Here is a 17,265-nt window from a genome sequence, read left to right as displayed (position 1 = left end):
AATCAGCCAGCCACATACGCAATAATATATATGGGATTTAAATAATGTAAGTCAACTTCAAACATTTATGCATGTTTTTTTTATTAACTGTGAAATTTCAGAGGAAAGGTTTTATTACAAGAAAACTCTTGACAGCATTTTCAACTTCAGAAAACAATTAACTGAAGCAGGATTGCCATTTCATACATATAAAATCCACAGTTTCAAGCATTCTGTACATTTAACTTAAAATTTAGTGGAAAATAACCATCAAAGAAGACATGATCCAAACACAAACATTCAAATTTTGCAGTATAACATGATAAGTGTAGTCTTTTAATGATTTGCAAACAGATGTATTGGCGTGCATGTTCGAGGTTGATGTGAGTGGGATATTTTTAAAACAGGTTTTACTCCTATATGCAAATAAAGCTGAGCAAAAAACAACCGTATAACATTTGAAATTCATTTAAAAGTAGTGTACGTAATAACGAGCTACATATGTTTCTTATGTAGCACTTGTGATCCTGATACATTTTCAATCATTTTCAGCAATGAGGAATACCAAATCAAACTTCCCCAGACACTTTCATGACTGAAGGATTATAAAACTGTAGCTCATTATTCTCTTTATGGTACATTGTTGAGAAAAACGGACCATATTGCATTCCTTTAAACACTCAGTTCTCTCAATACTAGAGTCACACATCTCAAGTCATGTCAGCCCAAAGAGGCTTCTGGTAAATAAATAAGTTAGACCAACCAACCATTTAGATCACTCACCCTGATCACATCAGCTCTATACACACTTTATATGAACACAATGTATGTACACTCTTCCCTGGCCTTCTCTCTGTTTCAGTGCCCTGAAACAGCTGTTTTTCATCCTTTTATGCGGATATTTCTCACACATTTACTACAGGGCACTAACACTGCAGTACTCGTGTTTTCAGAGCCAAATCGCAAAATCAATGCCAGTTAAACATAAAAAATAGAAGTACAGAAGATGTCTTGAGTCTGGCCTTTCAAAGTGTGCTAGAGTTTCACAAGAGAACATATCCAGTATATTATTCATGCACTGTCACACGCATGTCAAAACTATTCTTCATCCATCAAATTCACCTTTTAATGCACTTTCATTGGCTCTAATCAGCATTCGGATGCAAATCGTTCCGAAAGCGTGGAAGAGATGTTTTTCCCATCAGAAAATAACATCTTTGTCAGCGGATAAATAGCTCACCTCAGCCACTAGATGTCACTGTCAGTCTCGTAAATAATTTCTCGTGCTTGAGAGCAGCTGCTCTTTTAAAATTAAGATTAAATAAATATCATTTTGACAATGAATTGTACACCTGAATCAAGTATATGTTTTAACTAAAATTGGCAACTTTCCTCACTTTTTTCTCACAACATTCACACAGAAATGTTCCTGTTATCATCGACATTTATGTCACTGTGTTATCAAACAGTCCTAATGATGAGCAAAACATTCAAAAACATTAAATTAAACTGTAAGGCAGAGGGAATTGTCAAGGCATTTCCAACCAACACCAACGTTGCATAGCTAAGGCAACACAGAACTGATAACCATGACTATGTACATTAAACTACTATCTTATATACAGAATGGCCACATCAGTCAGTGAGCAAATACACATCTGTACACGTTCATTCTTCTAAATAACTGACTAATGCACGCGTATGTATGTGACTTTTTTTTGCAGGGTGTCATCTGATCAGAAGAAGTTAGTTTGACAATGGCACAAAGTAATACAGCTTCACTGATCCTCCTGTTTTTACATTTAATCCACTTAAGAGTAGAATTTAAGAATTTAAGAATTTAAAATACTCCACTGCATTAAATCTATTGTCGAACCCTTCTCATACATACACATTTTTTAAAAAAGTCTATTTTGACTGAATGAACCATTATAATCAGACTTTGTTTGGTGGAGCAGATGATTTACATAAAATCAGAAGCATGAGGTTGACTTTTATCTATAGGTATAATTTAAATATGATCGTTAAGATTTATATGTGAGGATCACCCATGTCCAGAAAAAAAAAGTCCATTAAGAACAGTTTATTGACTATCAAGGCAAGAGATTGTGTGGTTAACCACTAGATGGAGCCGGTCTATGTGACCAACGGTCCACTGTCATGCTTGTAGTGTTGATAAAGATGCAGGTTCGAATCCCTGGCACCTCACCACGCCCTCGCTGAAGCAGCGTGGCTGCACACATGCTCTGACTCTAACAAAGACAATTTCACAAGTGCCCTGGTTTAAGAAAAAAAAAAGAGCAATAAGATAAATCTAATGAATGGCAAAATAAACACTGAAGACTATTCCTTTGGTAATAAATAATTTGGTTTGAGTGCAAATTAAACCCAACGCAGAACCCTTGGATATATTTAGGGAAGGAGGAGTGTCAAGCATGCAGTGAAATGAGTACAAAACCCAGTCTTCATTGTTTTTAGTAGTCAACGTCCATGACAACATGACAACAGATCCTCATTTGTGCTACAGCCAGGCATCGGTTCCAAGGCTCCCTGACTTTCCAGGGTATGAGCGGTCTTTGTTGCCTAAGGCTGGGGAACGTGTCTGCGGATGGATCATATCCGCAAACACCGGGTGCAGGATCTTGCACGTGGTCGTGCGAGCGGAGGAGCGCGAGCACTGTGGCGACAGTGGCGGGGTGCAGGATGGGGACAGGGCTTCGTGAACCTGCAGATCTCGGTAGCTGACCGGCGTGGGAATACGCGTGGGGCAGTTTTCTGGCCAGTTGTCAATGCGAGGCCTGATTTTCGCTCTAGGCTTGGGCTTTGCAAGAGAGTCTAACTTGTCCCCCTTTTTCTGCCCTTTCTTAGCGGACGGTGCTTCTCCGTGAGCGTCTCCATTGGCCACCGGAGAAGAAGGTTGGGGGGATTCCGAGTAGGACTCGCTGAGGCTGAAGCACATGGAAGAGCTTTCACTGGAGGAATCTTGGAAGGAGCAATCCTCTGAGCGGGGAAAGGGCACGGGTGACGGGCAAGCCTCTGGCGGCGGAAGATCGTCGCTGCCATCGCAATTGTCTATGTCATAGGTTAAGATTTTCTGATGATTCTCCAGAGGAATATCTCCTGAATGCTCTGTGCGCCAATCAAGTTTACCCTCATCATTTGTAATCCCCACTTTAGCAGTTAAAATTTCATGGTCTCCGTTCATATTCCTACAGTCTACAGCAGGTTTTGAGGGGGTCTGGTTCATTAAGTCGGACTCCGACAGGTAAGATGAGAGTTCTCTCTCTTCCATGGAGCTGGAGATAGCCGGGAGTTTCTTCAGGCCACCTCTGCACTCTGACCACTGCTCCCCTTGAACGAAGTGGTGCGTTCCTCCTAAACTGTTGCCATAAAGAACATGTAAGGGGTCATCGAGCGGGAGGTGATTGGGATTAGTTCGCTTGGATTCCCTGAGGTCTGGCAGCGTCCCCATCTTTGCCCCCACATTCAGGGAGGAGGTGGAGGAGTTCGACGACGAATACGCAGAGTCTGTGACGTTAGAATTAGCAGGTGCCGGTCCTGAACTGGTCAAAGATCCCTGTTGGATCGCTCCTGCTGGCACTCTGCTCAGTACTCCTCGAGCCTGTTGGGAATTGGCCAGAAATTCAGCCTCAAAGCTGCGATACAGGTCCTGCTCCCTCTGGGGGTCTATCGTTGGCAGCATCTGGAAGCCAGGGGTCACATCCTCTTCCTCGGACTCCTGGTGTTCCGGCCCAGCCCAGTTCCGGGGCTGGCCACGCCCGATGGAACGAGGGCCCTGTAAAGTCCGAGCTGAGCGTGTAGGGTGATGGTACGAGTTGCGGGGAGTTGAGTGTGGTGACCGTCGGCCTCCTGAAGTGACAGGGGGCAGTAATCTGTTCTTTCCTGTGGTTGGGGGCCGAGGCGCTGGTGGTCTGGGGGTGGTGATGGTCTTCTTGCTGGGGCTGCTGTTATTGTTGTTGGTGCCTTTAATAGGCGAGTTGGTGCACGAGGACGACTGCCTCTTGCTGAACCCGCCACCTAATCTGGGTGAGGCTGGGGGTGCCTGCTTGGCCCGAAGGTCCTCTTTTCTGTCAGAGGGAGGGGGCTGAGGGTCTTTAAAGCAAGAGGCGGGTCCCAGGCTGGCATCATTCGCTCTTGTCGACAGTTTGCTCTGGCTGTGTGAACGTGGAGCGTGAAATCTCCTCGGGCCGTCGTTTCCAAGTGAGCGCCCCCTCTCTGTGCGGGATGTCCGTGAGCCATCGGAGGACCCCTGAGGTGGGTTTGGTTTAAGCACTGGAGCGAGCGCTGAGCGTTCTCGAGACTGACTGCGTGCGCGGGGAATGTTTGGGCGCAGGGATGGGCCCTGATTCCCACCTCCTGGTCGCTCGATCATGTGCCTTCCCTCCTTGCGACTGACAAGTAGAACTACCTCATCACCAGAGCGCCGTGAAGCACCACCGAGGGAGTGCCGTCCTCCACCTCCTCCGCCTCCTCCGCCTCCTCCGCCTCCTCCCTTAGAAGAGGCTGTAGAGGAGTCACTATCTCCAGACAGACGTCGTGACAGCGGCAGCATTGTCTCCTTATTCCTTTAAATAAAGAAACAGGATCCTTTATATAATACATATACACACAGGATGTGGTCAAACACTTCTAAACCCAGAACACCACACCCCTCTCACGCACACACTGGTAGGAGCACCAGGATATCACGAATAATCACTTACGGGAGGAAATAAACTAAAAAGGAAATACATTGTAGTGGATGGTTTTACAATTCTAATATCAAATTTCACAAGTGCCGACACAATAGTTTAGATTTGGAGTACCCAAAGCTATCAGAAAGCACTGCGAGCCCAATATGTACCATCCTTGTGATGGAGGCTCTGGCACAACCAGTTTTAACAGTTTGACAATGCAAAAGCTGGATTTGAGCCAGGAGCATCTTTCCCATGGTTTGCTTTAGTGAGCTGATCATCTGAGGGTTTGTCAGGGGTGTAAAGTCAATAGAACAGACAATCCTTCTGTCAGCAGAGTCTGTTGACTTGATCGTACGCCTTTAAAATGCAATAAAAGGGCCAGCTTTTGAAGTTCAATTACATGGACGCTCCCATGTCCACATTATTTCATTGGGCATCATCACAGTGCGCTGACTCCTGAAGTCACTGCCCGAAAATAGGTTTTGATCATATTCAGGCATGTTTTCTGTCGGTAGAGAACCCACCTGTTGACCTAGATTCCCATCTAAGTGTGACAGTTGTCTGGGGATAGTTGTCAGATTAGTCTTTATCTGGTCTGAGGCCCCACCTCCGCAGGGTTAATGAGAAAGAGCTGGGAGCTCTGAGCCATCACTGATCCACATATTAGCGGCACGCCAATGTAAACCACCACAACAACTCATTAGCTGCTCTGAGACATAAGACCAACTAAACTCCTGACCAACTTCACAAAGAGCATCAGAAGGAACATTAATCATGCACATATCCAATGGGAAGGGCGACGCGCTTAATGTGTCAGTGTCGAAACCTCAGTACTTCGGCTGACGTTTCACGTCAAGAGCTCGCTAAATTCAAAATACTGGATACTAATTCACACCATCTGTTTGCCATGGCAAGAACACAAAGGCTCGAGAAAGAGCTCACGTGGAAACGCAGCCATCTGGCAGAGGTCTTATCGAGTTAACAGAGGTAAATAAGAGAAGAGCAGCGAGGAAGAGTAAAGGTAGTTCCTGCCTAACACAGTGTGCACAAGCGCGTACTACAGAGTGGCTCTGTGGGGTTTATCTGAGCAAAGTCACCTGAGATTAGATAAATCTGCTCCAGGCTAATCCATGGTTTCCTGGCACACATATTGTATATAATTCAAGTTATTTGTGCGTGTCGGCTTTCTCTTTGGCTGCACTTACCAGTGCACGTCAGTGCCAGTGTACGTCCACAGACGCACGGCCTTACCTGAGCGGATTAAAGTGGCGAGGTTCCGAGCGGTCACGCGGTGGCTGAGGAAGCAGGGTACGGTGTGACCCGGAGTCAAGCTCAGAGGAGCTGGATGGGTTTCGGGATCGTCCAGGGCGTGTGGAGGAACTAGGAGCACAGGAAGCAGAGGAGGGCTCCAGGGAGCGTCTGTCGGGGGGCTTGTAAGGTGCGACGCCATCGTTTCTCCAGAGTGGACCCGGACTGGTGGAGCGAGACGAGTGCGCACTCGAGGACTTGCTGTGGCCTCCTTGTCCCTGGCCACTAGCTTTAGCCTGGTGGTAGCGGTGTGCTGGGGATACAGATCAATAAAAAGAAACACTGTTAACCTGTCTATGCATCACTGCTAATGCGATGCTAAAATTGTGCATCCCTGCCTGGGACAGCAGCAGATAGCATAAATCTAAATCCATAAGCCAGATCAACATGGCCCAGCCATCCAAACCAGAGAGTTTGTCCCTGACATTACTGCTTCAGCAGCAGTTTATGCCCACACATAAGAGGGATTGTCCCACCCAGCATGCATTTGAACTAAGTTGTAAGTTCAAGCACTGTCACCATGACCAGTTTGTATGCTGAAAAAGCTCTTTCAAGATGGGTTCTAATCCCACAGAACGTGACTCACCATCTTCCCGGCTGGAAATATTTTTAGACCGCTTTTCTGATATAAAACAGACCAAGTTTCTCACCGTAACGAAGCCAAACCATTCAGCATCAACATTTAAAATAGAACGGGGACTAAATCATCTTTCCCGGTGTAAACTGGAATTAGTATTTTAGAAGTGATCAGCAGACGTATTTTGGACGACTCGCCAGCGTCACGCTACAAAGAAGCTATTTTGTAAGGAGACGATGAGGGATGGGAAGTGATCTCACCGAAAGCAGCACAGCGACACGGGTCATGCTTGTCCAAATAGTGCTCCAGTGTGTCCCAGCCCCCTCCGACACGCACCATCACATGGGTTCGAAGGACCTGAGGGAGGGACAGAGAAAAACATGGCCTCGGTTGCACCATGAACAGTTTACGCACAAATGAATTGGTTAAAGTTTCAGGCACACAGTGTTACCACACACGGTGCCCTGGCAATAGATATGCAAATGACAAAGTGGGGCCTTTAGTGTTGTGTAACATTCTGACGCAGTCCTGCCAGTGCCCCCGTTTCTCCCTCCCCCTGCATCTTTTCTCTCACATCACCCCCAGCTGCTGCCATTATGGGGAGTGTTCATTGCCATGCCAACTAACAATTAGAGTATCACAAGCACAGTAAAAGACACTTTTTAGGCACTTTGCTTTAATGCATTTGAGCCGGCATCCCTGTGCTTTCATCAGGGTGTATTAGCATGGCAACAGTGCACCCCTGCTGTGCTGGGTAACTGAAATCTCCAAAGAGAGGGGAGGGGGCTTGGAGAGTTAGAGGAGCAGCGGCTGTGTCAGTTCCTGCTCTCTGTTCTTTGAGGCACACATCTGTGAGATCGGACCAAAAAGCCTCTCTTCCTCCGGGCAGAGGCAGCCATCAGTGCTGCGTCACAATGTGAGAGCATCCAGGGCGGAGGGTTCCGACACCAGGCTCTCCCTGACGCATGCTTCAGAGCTAAAGCAGGAGCCACCTCTGGGTCCCCTGACCCCGGTCAGACAGAGGCCACAGACATTAACATGTGCCCTGACACCTGACCCCCCCCCACTCTGTAACACAATCCCTGCCAATCCGCTGCAAGTCGCTTCATCTGCCGTCTCCCCTATGAGATCAAAATCCGTCAAAACAGCTGAGCTGCTTATCTCATATCAGACCTGAGATCAGGCTGTAAACTGCTTACTCTCCTCCGCTGTGGCGTTATGTCAGTGACAGTTATGTCAGTGACTGTTTGACTGTCGGCTCTGACTCTGCTATCACTTTCGCTTTAACGCAGAGCTCCGTAGTGTCGATGAAGATGCTGATGTGGCAGTAATTTATCTCATTCTGAGTTTATCTGTGTGGAGGAGGAGAGGCAGTCATGGCAGCTACTGGGGGGAAAAAAACACAGCTAATTTCCAAACTGGGGTGAGATAATTGCCTAACAAAATTTGTCAGGGGGGATATTAAAATGCTAATTGCATATATTTATAAAATAATGTCTCATTAATGTTTTTTTTAATTACCTCACTATGATCAGTGCATCAGCAGAAATAAACAAACATAATGATGTATTTAACTGTGCACCATAACCTACTTTTGGGTTGATGTTTGCAAGAGCCGCATAACTTTAATCGTGCACGTCTGAAAATTAAATCCTGCTTTATTTGCATGCGGCACAGCTGGCTCATTTCCACATTAAACGACTCTATTATGCTCATATTTACACATAAATCTGCAACAGTCCTGTTCCTGAACGTCATGGGATCATGTTCCACTTAGGATGCGCTGCTTAACTGCCCAATTTACCCACCACCAAAGGGGCATCGCAGTTACGTACAGCTCAGAGATACCCAGGCCTGTTTCTATGGCAACAGTGAAGAGAAAGACTTCTCAAGATTGTGGGGGAGTGTTGAACCTATTTGTTATCAAACCTCGATTGTAATAATCGAGGGTCCCAGGGTTTAGCTGCCATGTCCCAGCACTGACGGCATCCTCTCGCTGCAACAACCTCCCTGGGGGGACACCCAGGCTTTATTAACTCCCCCGCCTGTTCACTTGCCGCCGCCGCGCCATCCCAGCATTCGGCTGAGCTCATTGTCGGAGATTTGGCAGCTGAATAGGGGTTTGTTGGCTTTGAGAGCGGCTGTCTGATTCCTCCCCTCAGAAGAATACTGGAAGTGTGTGGACACACTTGTAGCTGCTGGGACACACGCATAATTACTGTCACCCCCGATGAGGAATCAGAGGAGGGCGGAGACAGTGTGAACAGAGCTGAACTGACACAAAGGCTTCGGCTCACATGCATCACAAATGGGCAAATTTCACTCAAATACAGGATAAAATATCACTTAGTTGCCTATATTTAGCTTTTCTGCTATGGGGAAAGTATTATTTTTCCCCCATAACGTTAATGTTTTTGATTCAGGCTTCCATTGGAAGACTTTCGGTTATTTTCACAAATATTTCTTAGTTCTAGTAGACACACCTTCGGTGTGAAGGTGGGAGGAAAATCTTTCATCATATGTTTTTGTCTGGACAAGCGGAAACACTGGCATTACTGCCGGTAAGAGAGGCCTATAATGTAAATGCAGACAACCTGGAACGCCCCCAAAAGAGCCCATCAGTCTGGTTGGGAGGATACATTTTAGGTAAGTGAAACCAAATCGATCCCTCTTAACAGCCCCTCGTCCTTCCCAGTCCTGTGAACCCTGATGTGGGTCCAGTGGCAGCTCTGAAACCTAATCTGGGGCAAACAATCCTGCAGAAACCGGGCGCAGCCCAGATAAGGTGCGAGCCAGGAAATGACCTAAAGCTCTAATTGTGTCTCGGGGGTGGGGGTGGGGGGGGGGAGTACAGTCTCAGGACTGAGTGAGATGGTTCCATCGGACGGAGAAATTTGAACACTGTGCAGTTTTTGTGGAGCTTCGGCAGCTGAGTATCTGCTGTTACAACACGTGGTGCCGGACGCCAACACTGCAGGGTTCCTTACAATTATCATATGCATCACAGGCCTCTGTGCTTTGTGCCAAGTTACCTGATATACAGTAAATCTGAAAAGGTTTGGTATATTTATGTGGTATTGGCATCCAAACTGCTCCTCTGTCTTGTGTCGATGTGGCCTCACTCCCAAATCCCACATCATACTGACAGAAATGACGTTTTGAGATATAAAACCCCTTTTCAAAACGAGGTTGCACATCAGGGAGCACCTACCCTGATGAAGATCAACGCGCTGGAGTCTCCCACCTTGTACTTCCCCTCCGACACCTTGATCATGGGGAACTGAGCGGGGCAGGAGCACTGGCCCAGAATCTCCCGCACCTGAGGAAAAACAGAAGTGAGCAACACCCTGACGCCAGCATGACACATCCCGAGCGGGGTCTTGTCCTGTTCATACAGGCTGGAGCCGAGTCAGGATTCTGGAGGTCCTGCAGGTCCTGAGCTGTAGGCAAACAATAATACTGGCTGACGGGGTGAGGAATTAAGCTATGGCTGCCTCCTTCATCTTCCTATATTCTTCTTGTGGTAAAGAAGAAGACTATTTACCACAAAGTTTGACAGAAACATGCCGACATACTAATGAATACATATACTTCTCCTTTTACATGGCAACATTTCTGCTCGTGACATCATAGTCCAGGAATAGAAAGACCTCGGTAAACAGGCCGAGGGTGGTGGTGATGTCAGCAGGCCTGCGCTCCCAGCTGGGCTTTGATTTGGGACTCGGAGCTGGTGCCGCTGCTGCGGTCAGGAGTGCTTATTAGGCAACCGGAGTCAGACAGAAGGGTGGGGCCAGATGTGTCTGCGCTGCACAGGCCTGGATTAGACAAGTTTGCTGTTTTTCTTGGCGTCCCCCGCAGATAAAAAGGCGTATGCCCGCTCGCCAACCACAATGGAGAGAAAGTAGTGCTGCACATGGGAGAGCACAGGAAGGCTGGAAGAATACCTGCTCTGAGGATTGGGCGGGCGAAGGCGGCCATTAAACGAGGGAGGGGTAGATTTCATTGATATGGTGGGTGAACAACAGAGTGAAGGAAACTCACCCTCCCTCTGGCTGTTTACAGGACCTTTGATGAAGCGTCCAGGGCTGAGGGGACATGCTGGGAGTCTCTCCCTCCATCATTATGGTGTATTCAGAAGATCGAGCGTGCTGTTCCTATGAAACAGCACCCTCATTTTGTCCATGCTAATTAAAGAGGGTGGATTCAGGGATAAGCCTCAGCATCTCACCTGCTCGCTCGCTCTCTCTCTCACCGGAAACTGCATTTTATTGTCTCTCAGCCTTTCAATTTCAGACCACACTCGTGCTTCTTAATTCCCAAGCACCTTCTTTGTTTTGCATATATTTCGACTCCCCCCCCCCCCTCGCTTTCTTTCCGCTCTGTCACTCCGTCTTTCATTTCTGTCACTGGCTGAACGAGTTCTGTTTGGAAAAACCCCAGCCGGTGAGTTCATGGAAAGATTGCTAGGGCAACAGACACACATGTAACCTTTCCCTTCCCTTTTTTAACAGTACACTTTGTCGTCTCTTTTTTTTCCAGTCTTGCTGCAGTTGAGCTGTTCTGTCACACAAAACCCCCCTCAGAGCGGTTCAGCTGAGGCGGTTCGCTTCTCTCCAGAGGTGAAAGACTAACACATATCAGATGAAACCCCCAGAGCCATGAAAGTCTTTATTAAAGAAGCTAATCAGCAGCAGCCGCGGCGTCCCAAACATTTACTCTGCGGAATGTTGGATGAGACATGTGCACTTCCCGTGTCTTCTGCATGTCAACAACGCGAGCGCGCAGAACACACACGGCACAGGCGCGGGAGAGCGAGGCAGCGTGGGGGCAGAGAACGACAAGGTCACGCCAGAAGCATGCGGAAGCGGCGCTACGCTGAGAAAGAAGCCGAGAAATGAATTACGGATGCGTGCTGGTCAAATGAGAGGTGCTTTGAAAAACAGCAGCAGATGTTTAAGAAGGAAGAGGGGGGAAAAAATGAAGCAGCGTGTCCTGGTGATGGCTATCTGCTGTCTTCAGGAATGCGGAAATGTTTTTGCATGAAGACAGAGAAACATTTCCAGCGTTTGACCTGAAAATCACAGCTCCGAACACTTAGTATCTGCTAAGCGTGACTCAGTGACTTCTTTGGGCCTTTCCTTCCTGCCAACAACTAAAGGGCGACTCGTAGAGGAGACTGTCCAGGACTGAGGGCTGGACAAACCCTGGGGACAAGGAAAGGAAATGGGAGGAGACAAATCAAGAATTGATTCTCCATTTCTCCTTTCCTTCAAATGCTGTGTGGATCTTTCCTCTTTTAATGTGTCAGGCAACACAGATGTTCTTTTCTTGCAATTATGCAATAGGAGTACAACAGTTCTGGTTCTGTTTCAGGTTTATAGCCCGTTTACTGTATCATAAATGCACTGCAGGCAGTCAAAGATCAATTTGAATGTGTGTCAGGCCTCCTCAGGAATAAACAATGAGTAACTACAGTTTGCAGAAGTGAACACGTCAGATATTGTTGTGCCAGGTCCACGAAACTGCTCCAGCTCATGAAAGCAATAATAACCGCGACCAAACCTCGACAATAAAAACTGAACATTACGACAATTCACGAAACAGGAATTTACAGCAGGGTGTTTCCAGATTGGTGGGTATGAACACGAACTGCTTCTGAGAGGAAATTGAACCACTGAAGCTGATTATAGGGCACACATCAGATGTATTTTACTTTTACTGTCACGCCTTCGGGATCGCCATCAGATAAACAAGGAGACAGGAAGGAGCACTGGGCAGGAGGGGCATCACTTACATCCTGATGGAATATTGCTCAGAGTAAGCATTCCTGAAGCCTGTGAATACACGCTCGGCCCCAGAAACAGTCACACAGAGAGCCTAACTTCCATTAAAACCAACGACTGTCTGTGTAGACAATGTCTCGTAAACACGGGGCGGCTTGCTTCGCACAAATCAACTTTTTATTCGACCTGCATGGAGGATGAAAGAAACACGACAGAGGGAATGATGATACATTTGGGGCTGCCGCCCGAGGAAGCAGTTAGCATACTGGCGGAACTGGCCAGACTAGCAGAGACAAGATGTCGGGAAACCGCCCCGGGTCAATCCAAGAGTCACAGGTTAGTCTGCACAAAGAGGAATAATGATGTAGCGTGTGGGGACATGTAACAATCATTCCCCTTCATAATCCAGCCATTAATGTATCTGTCGCTAATTTGGAGAGTGCAACAAAACAGCAGTGAATTATACAAAACTACAAATCTAACAACTAGGGAAGCTACATGTAAGTGCTAATAGATTGCGCTGGTGTGTTTCTAGTCCCTTTTCAAAGTGCTAGTGGGCAAATATTCAATACTTTAGTCATTTCCAAAGTGACACTAAACTAAGCTGCCAAGGAGCCCATGTTTAGTATACAGACCTGAGAGGTGATACTCAAAAACAAGATAGAAGTGGTTTTGAATGTGTGCTGCATGCTTTCGTTATGGTGCAAAGCAGAAAATCACACATGCCCCGAGGCACACAAACATCCGCTATTTTAACGCAACCATTCGCTGAAAATCAATTAATCTTTTCATCGGACCACATGACAAACTGGCCGCTGCTGGCGCCGGAGGAATTAATTGAATGGGAGTCAAATGCTGCAGGGTGAACAGTCGTCTAATTCATGAGACGGCGCCGTAATAATCTACTACAGAGACGGTTCAAATGTTGTGGATGGCGAAGAGCGTGATGCTACGATCATCAGCAGGTTGATACTGAAGGAAACTCAGTTAAAAGAAGATCATGCAAAAGATCAGCTGAGGCGGATGGCAAATAAATCCGACAATATTTAAATTGTTTTCACAAACCCGACTGAGACGCCATCTGTTGCCATATCTGTGAAATCTGGCGGTTTTGAAAAAAGTTACCATATTCAAGTCTAGACGCAGAAAAGTGTGATAGAAGAGGGGGAAACACGCTGAAGGATGCCTCGCTCTCCCAGCGAAGTGTGCATGACTGCGATCCAGCGCGCTGACCTACTTTTTACACTCTAGCTCACTCTCCACTGTAGCTCGCCATCCCAGAGCAGCATCTACTCCAGTCAGGTCTAACAGAGTGTACAGTAAAGTCACTCTGGGCACAGCACCCTGCGTCTCCTTCCCTTTGTTTACTCCCTGAATGCACCAACAGAACCATCGGTTTAATAGAGCAGACGGCCTGCGTAGGCGGGATTCTCCGCGCTGACCTTCTTCTTTTGCTCCGCTGACGTCTCCATTCAAGAGACCCGAGGTCAGCCTTTGATTACCTGACTGTGAAGCGTGCACGTAACATATTGCGCTTCTATGCCACCGGTAAGACAAACGACGCTGCTCTCAGCTTTATCGTGTCTAGAGGGGGGTGACTGGGGTGGGGGATGGGAGGACTTGTATATGAACTACAGACGGAGTCCGGAGTGAGAGGAGACATGAACCAGTTTAGAACGGCACGAAGAAGAAGAGAGCGATGCCTGTGCACGTGGCGAGCATATGGAAGAGTGTGCACGAAAGGGTCAGTGGGAGTCATCTTGGTCCTCACCCAGGTTTGCCTTTAAATGACGCCCAAGGCCTAATCACAACGAGGCCGCGCGGGTGCTTTTATCTGGAGCTGAGCGGGTTTCTTTGCAGCATGATTATTGTATAACGCTGAGGGGGACACGTGAACACAAACCAGCCGAGGACGGAAACGGGAACATTTTATAAGTGACTCAGAGGATGATGAAGTAGATGAGGCGCCGGCCACTTCCTCAACCTCATGGTGCAAGTGGACCAATGTATTTTTTTTTATTTTACAAGCGAATGAGTGGCCGTTTTAACATCAGTCCTGTTTGCGGAGCGCTCGTGAGAACAATGACCTGTAAGCTAGTTGTCATTAGACTTGCATCCATCCATTCAAGCACCGATGGTGGTGATAACAACATCCTGGTGATTCATCAGCAGCCGATCTAAACTGAGAGTGTTCGTTACTAGACGCACACCGAGGTGGTTCACGGGCACTTTAGTCCAGTTTTTAATTAAGCTAACTTCCATTAGAGGTCATCAGGTGTGAAAGTCTATCTTGGTGGAAAGTCACATCTGCATGACTGAGGGCGACCGCCGCAGCTGCACGCACACACACACACACAGACACGCACACACACACACACTCTCTGCCACATATCCATGGCCCCTGCAAGATGAGGTTGACTTTCTTCGGTACAAACATGATTCTGTGAGTGTGTCTCATGTTGAGTTTGGGCGTCTGAACAGGCTCCTGTGCAAACATCCGTGTTGTTGGAGAGGGTGGAGGAGCAGGGGAGAGCAGGTCAGACCTGTCTGTCTGTCTGTCTGGCTACCTGATGCGTGAGGGCGACAGACGGGAAAGGGAACGACGAGCGCGTGCGCAGCCTCTTTTCCCTGTGCTCTTTAAGTGGCCTCTGTAATCCTCGATCCTATGAGCCAGGGCAGGCAGACGGACCTTTAATCGTCCGTGGAAAAGCGTGACTGTCCGCCGTCTCCCTCCCCTCCTCCCCCACGCCGCTCGCTCATCATTGTCGCTGTCAGCGGGAAAACACTGCAACCCCCCAGCGCACAGCCCAGACATGTGTTGCGCCAGTCAGGCTGACGACTCGTTAGCGGGGCCGATTCCAGGAATGCGCCTCTCTAACGTGCAGCAGGCGGCAGCGAAGGTCAGCCAGCTCCACGCAGGTGTTGGTTTGAGTCCCACTGGAATGGGGAATTTTCCTGAAACCGTCCTGATGTTTTGAACCAGAATGTGGAATCGGACACACACACAGACCTGAGGGAGGTCTGGTATCTAACAGTGTGGTCCACGAACGCAACCCCGCTGCAGGCGATCATATTCCTACATTTCTCAGCTGGTTCCCCTTTGTTAACACATTCCTACAGTAGACCTTCAGTTGCTGCAGCACCAGACAAAATACACTCCATAATGCTGAGCTCTGATGGAGGACAGAGGTGGAGAGACCATGTTGGGTTTTTCCACATATGATTTGATGATTAAAATGTGAGCAGGAGACACGTGATGCAGCTCTGGAGTATGCCTGCAGGATTTATAATGATTGGTGTTTTTATTGCTTCCAACTCACCAGCTCGTCCAAATTCCGCATGTCACACAGAACCCTCTTCTGCGGCCAGATGAAGGGCTCGGGGTCAGGCTCCCCCTCATCCTCCACATGCTTCCTGCTCTCCTTCCCGCTGAAGCGCCTGCTGCTGGGCGGGCTCTGCTCGGGCGGCACCTCCGTATCGATCCGCTGGCACTCTTGGTCCCGGATCTCCTCCTCGATCTCCTCCTCCAGCTGGATCAACATGGGGGCCAGCATGCCGAACTTGGAGCCGCGTCGCGCTACCTCGAGGAGGCAGAGCACGAAATTCTTCTCGTTGCATCGCTCCACCAGGTCGTTGGTCTCGAACATGAGCACGTCCTTGATCCAGAGCTCCTGCCGGCACCAGCTGATGAAATTGGAGACGTTGTCTCGGGCCAGGAACGAGCCGGAGACGACGTTGCGCGACTGAAAGACCACATCTTTGGACGGCACCTTCATGGCGTGCGCAGCCTCCGGGTACTCCAGCTGGAAGTCCTGCGCGGCGCGGTTGACGTTGTTGGCGTGCCGACAGAGGGCACAGCCCGTCTCCAGCGCGTCCATGAAGGTGTCCGCAGTGATATCTAGGTCGTACAGGGTGTTTAACCATTCTGCCAGATCCTCCTTCATGGCATACAGGTACTCTTCGCTGGATTTAAAGGGCCTGATACTCTTAGAGGCGGCGGACTGAATGTTGCTCTGATCAGCCATATTGTCGAAATCTGTCAATAAAGTCTACTTAATAATTCCCGATAGTGTCATTGCGCGACTGCGCTCCAAAGCCTCACCCGTGAATATGGTGACATAACCGCGTTGACGCACCCATTCCGATCCAGGGGAACCGGGCTTTGTGTTGTCAGAGGCGCATCAGGATGCGGAGAGGTCGCGGCGCACGGACGCGTTTTCCGGTGGTCTCTGGCAAAGCCGTTCCATCTGCAGGGCGCATCCCAGGGTCGTGGTGGTGGTGCGGGGGGGCTGAGGACGGAGACCGCGGCTAATCCCACCGGCGGGCCGTGGGTCCTCTCGCCCAGGAAAATTCACGTGTCACCATTTGTGTGCGCGAGCTCGGCTCCGCATCGACGCGATCTCGACGACTGGAGCTGCAGCGCGTCCGCAGCTCAGCCTCCCCGCAGGAAAGACCCGCCTCCCCGCATGAATATGTTGACCTGCTCAGCGCTCAGCGACTTGGTGGCACATCCCATTATGAAGGATCAACGCTCGGCAGAGAGGAGGAGAACTTAACCCCATGTTTACCGACTCATTTAGATCGTCACGTTGTCCTTTTGGGTGTTTTATATCCCAGAAACTGGTGAAAACATGACAGTGAAATTCAAATGACAGTTTTCTTTTCTGATTGGGCCGCGACATTGAACCGTTTGTCCACTGTGTTTTTTGAGGATTCTCCATCAGACAGCGTACCTACTGTAAAGACGAACTTCGCTCCACAGTGAGACCTTTGTCTGCCTTCAGTATTGTGCCCGAAGAGATAACGCGTGCACGTCAGCATCATGAGACAAAAACTAAGAAATCCCCCACGACCATTAAAACGCTCATCGCCGTGGCTTCAGCGTTGATGGCCTTGTCGAGGCACGTTGCTGGTGTTGCAA

The 17,265-nt window shown here is 48.4% G+C and overlaps 1 protein-coding gene across 1 annotated transcript; it reads right to left on the bottom strand.

Moving 5' to 3' along the window:
* Positions 1-64: 64 nt before the first annotated feature.
* On the bottom strand, positions 65-16,886 carry gas2l1 (growth arrest-specific 2 like 1). Its single transcript, XM_057032480.1, has 5 exons — positions 15,665-16,886; positions 9,773-9,880; positions 6,822-6,918; positions 5,928-6,237; positions 65-4,565 (listed from the first exon to the last, which is right to left on the bottom strand). The coding sequence occupies exons 1-5, from the start codon at positions 16,367-16,369 to the stop codon at positions 2,501-2,503; spliced, it is 3,285 nt and encodes a 1,094-aa protein (XP_056888460.1). The 5' UTR covers positions 16,370-16,886; the 3' UTR covers positions 65-2,500.
* Between the last annotated feature and the right edge of the window lie 379 nt (positions 16,887-17,265).

Source organism: Takifugu flavidus, chromosome 5 (assembly GCF_003711565.1).
Source record: "Takifugu flavidus isolate HTHZ2018 chromosome 5, ASM371156v2, whole genome shotgun sequence".
NCBI lineage: Eukaryota > Metazoa > Chordata > Actinopteri > Tetraodontiformes > Tetraodontidae > Takifugu > Takifugu flavidus.
Note: the sequence above shows the minus strand (reverse complement) of the source record. Positions and strands in the feature narration are given on the sequence as shown.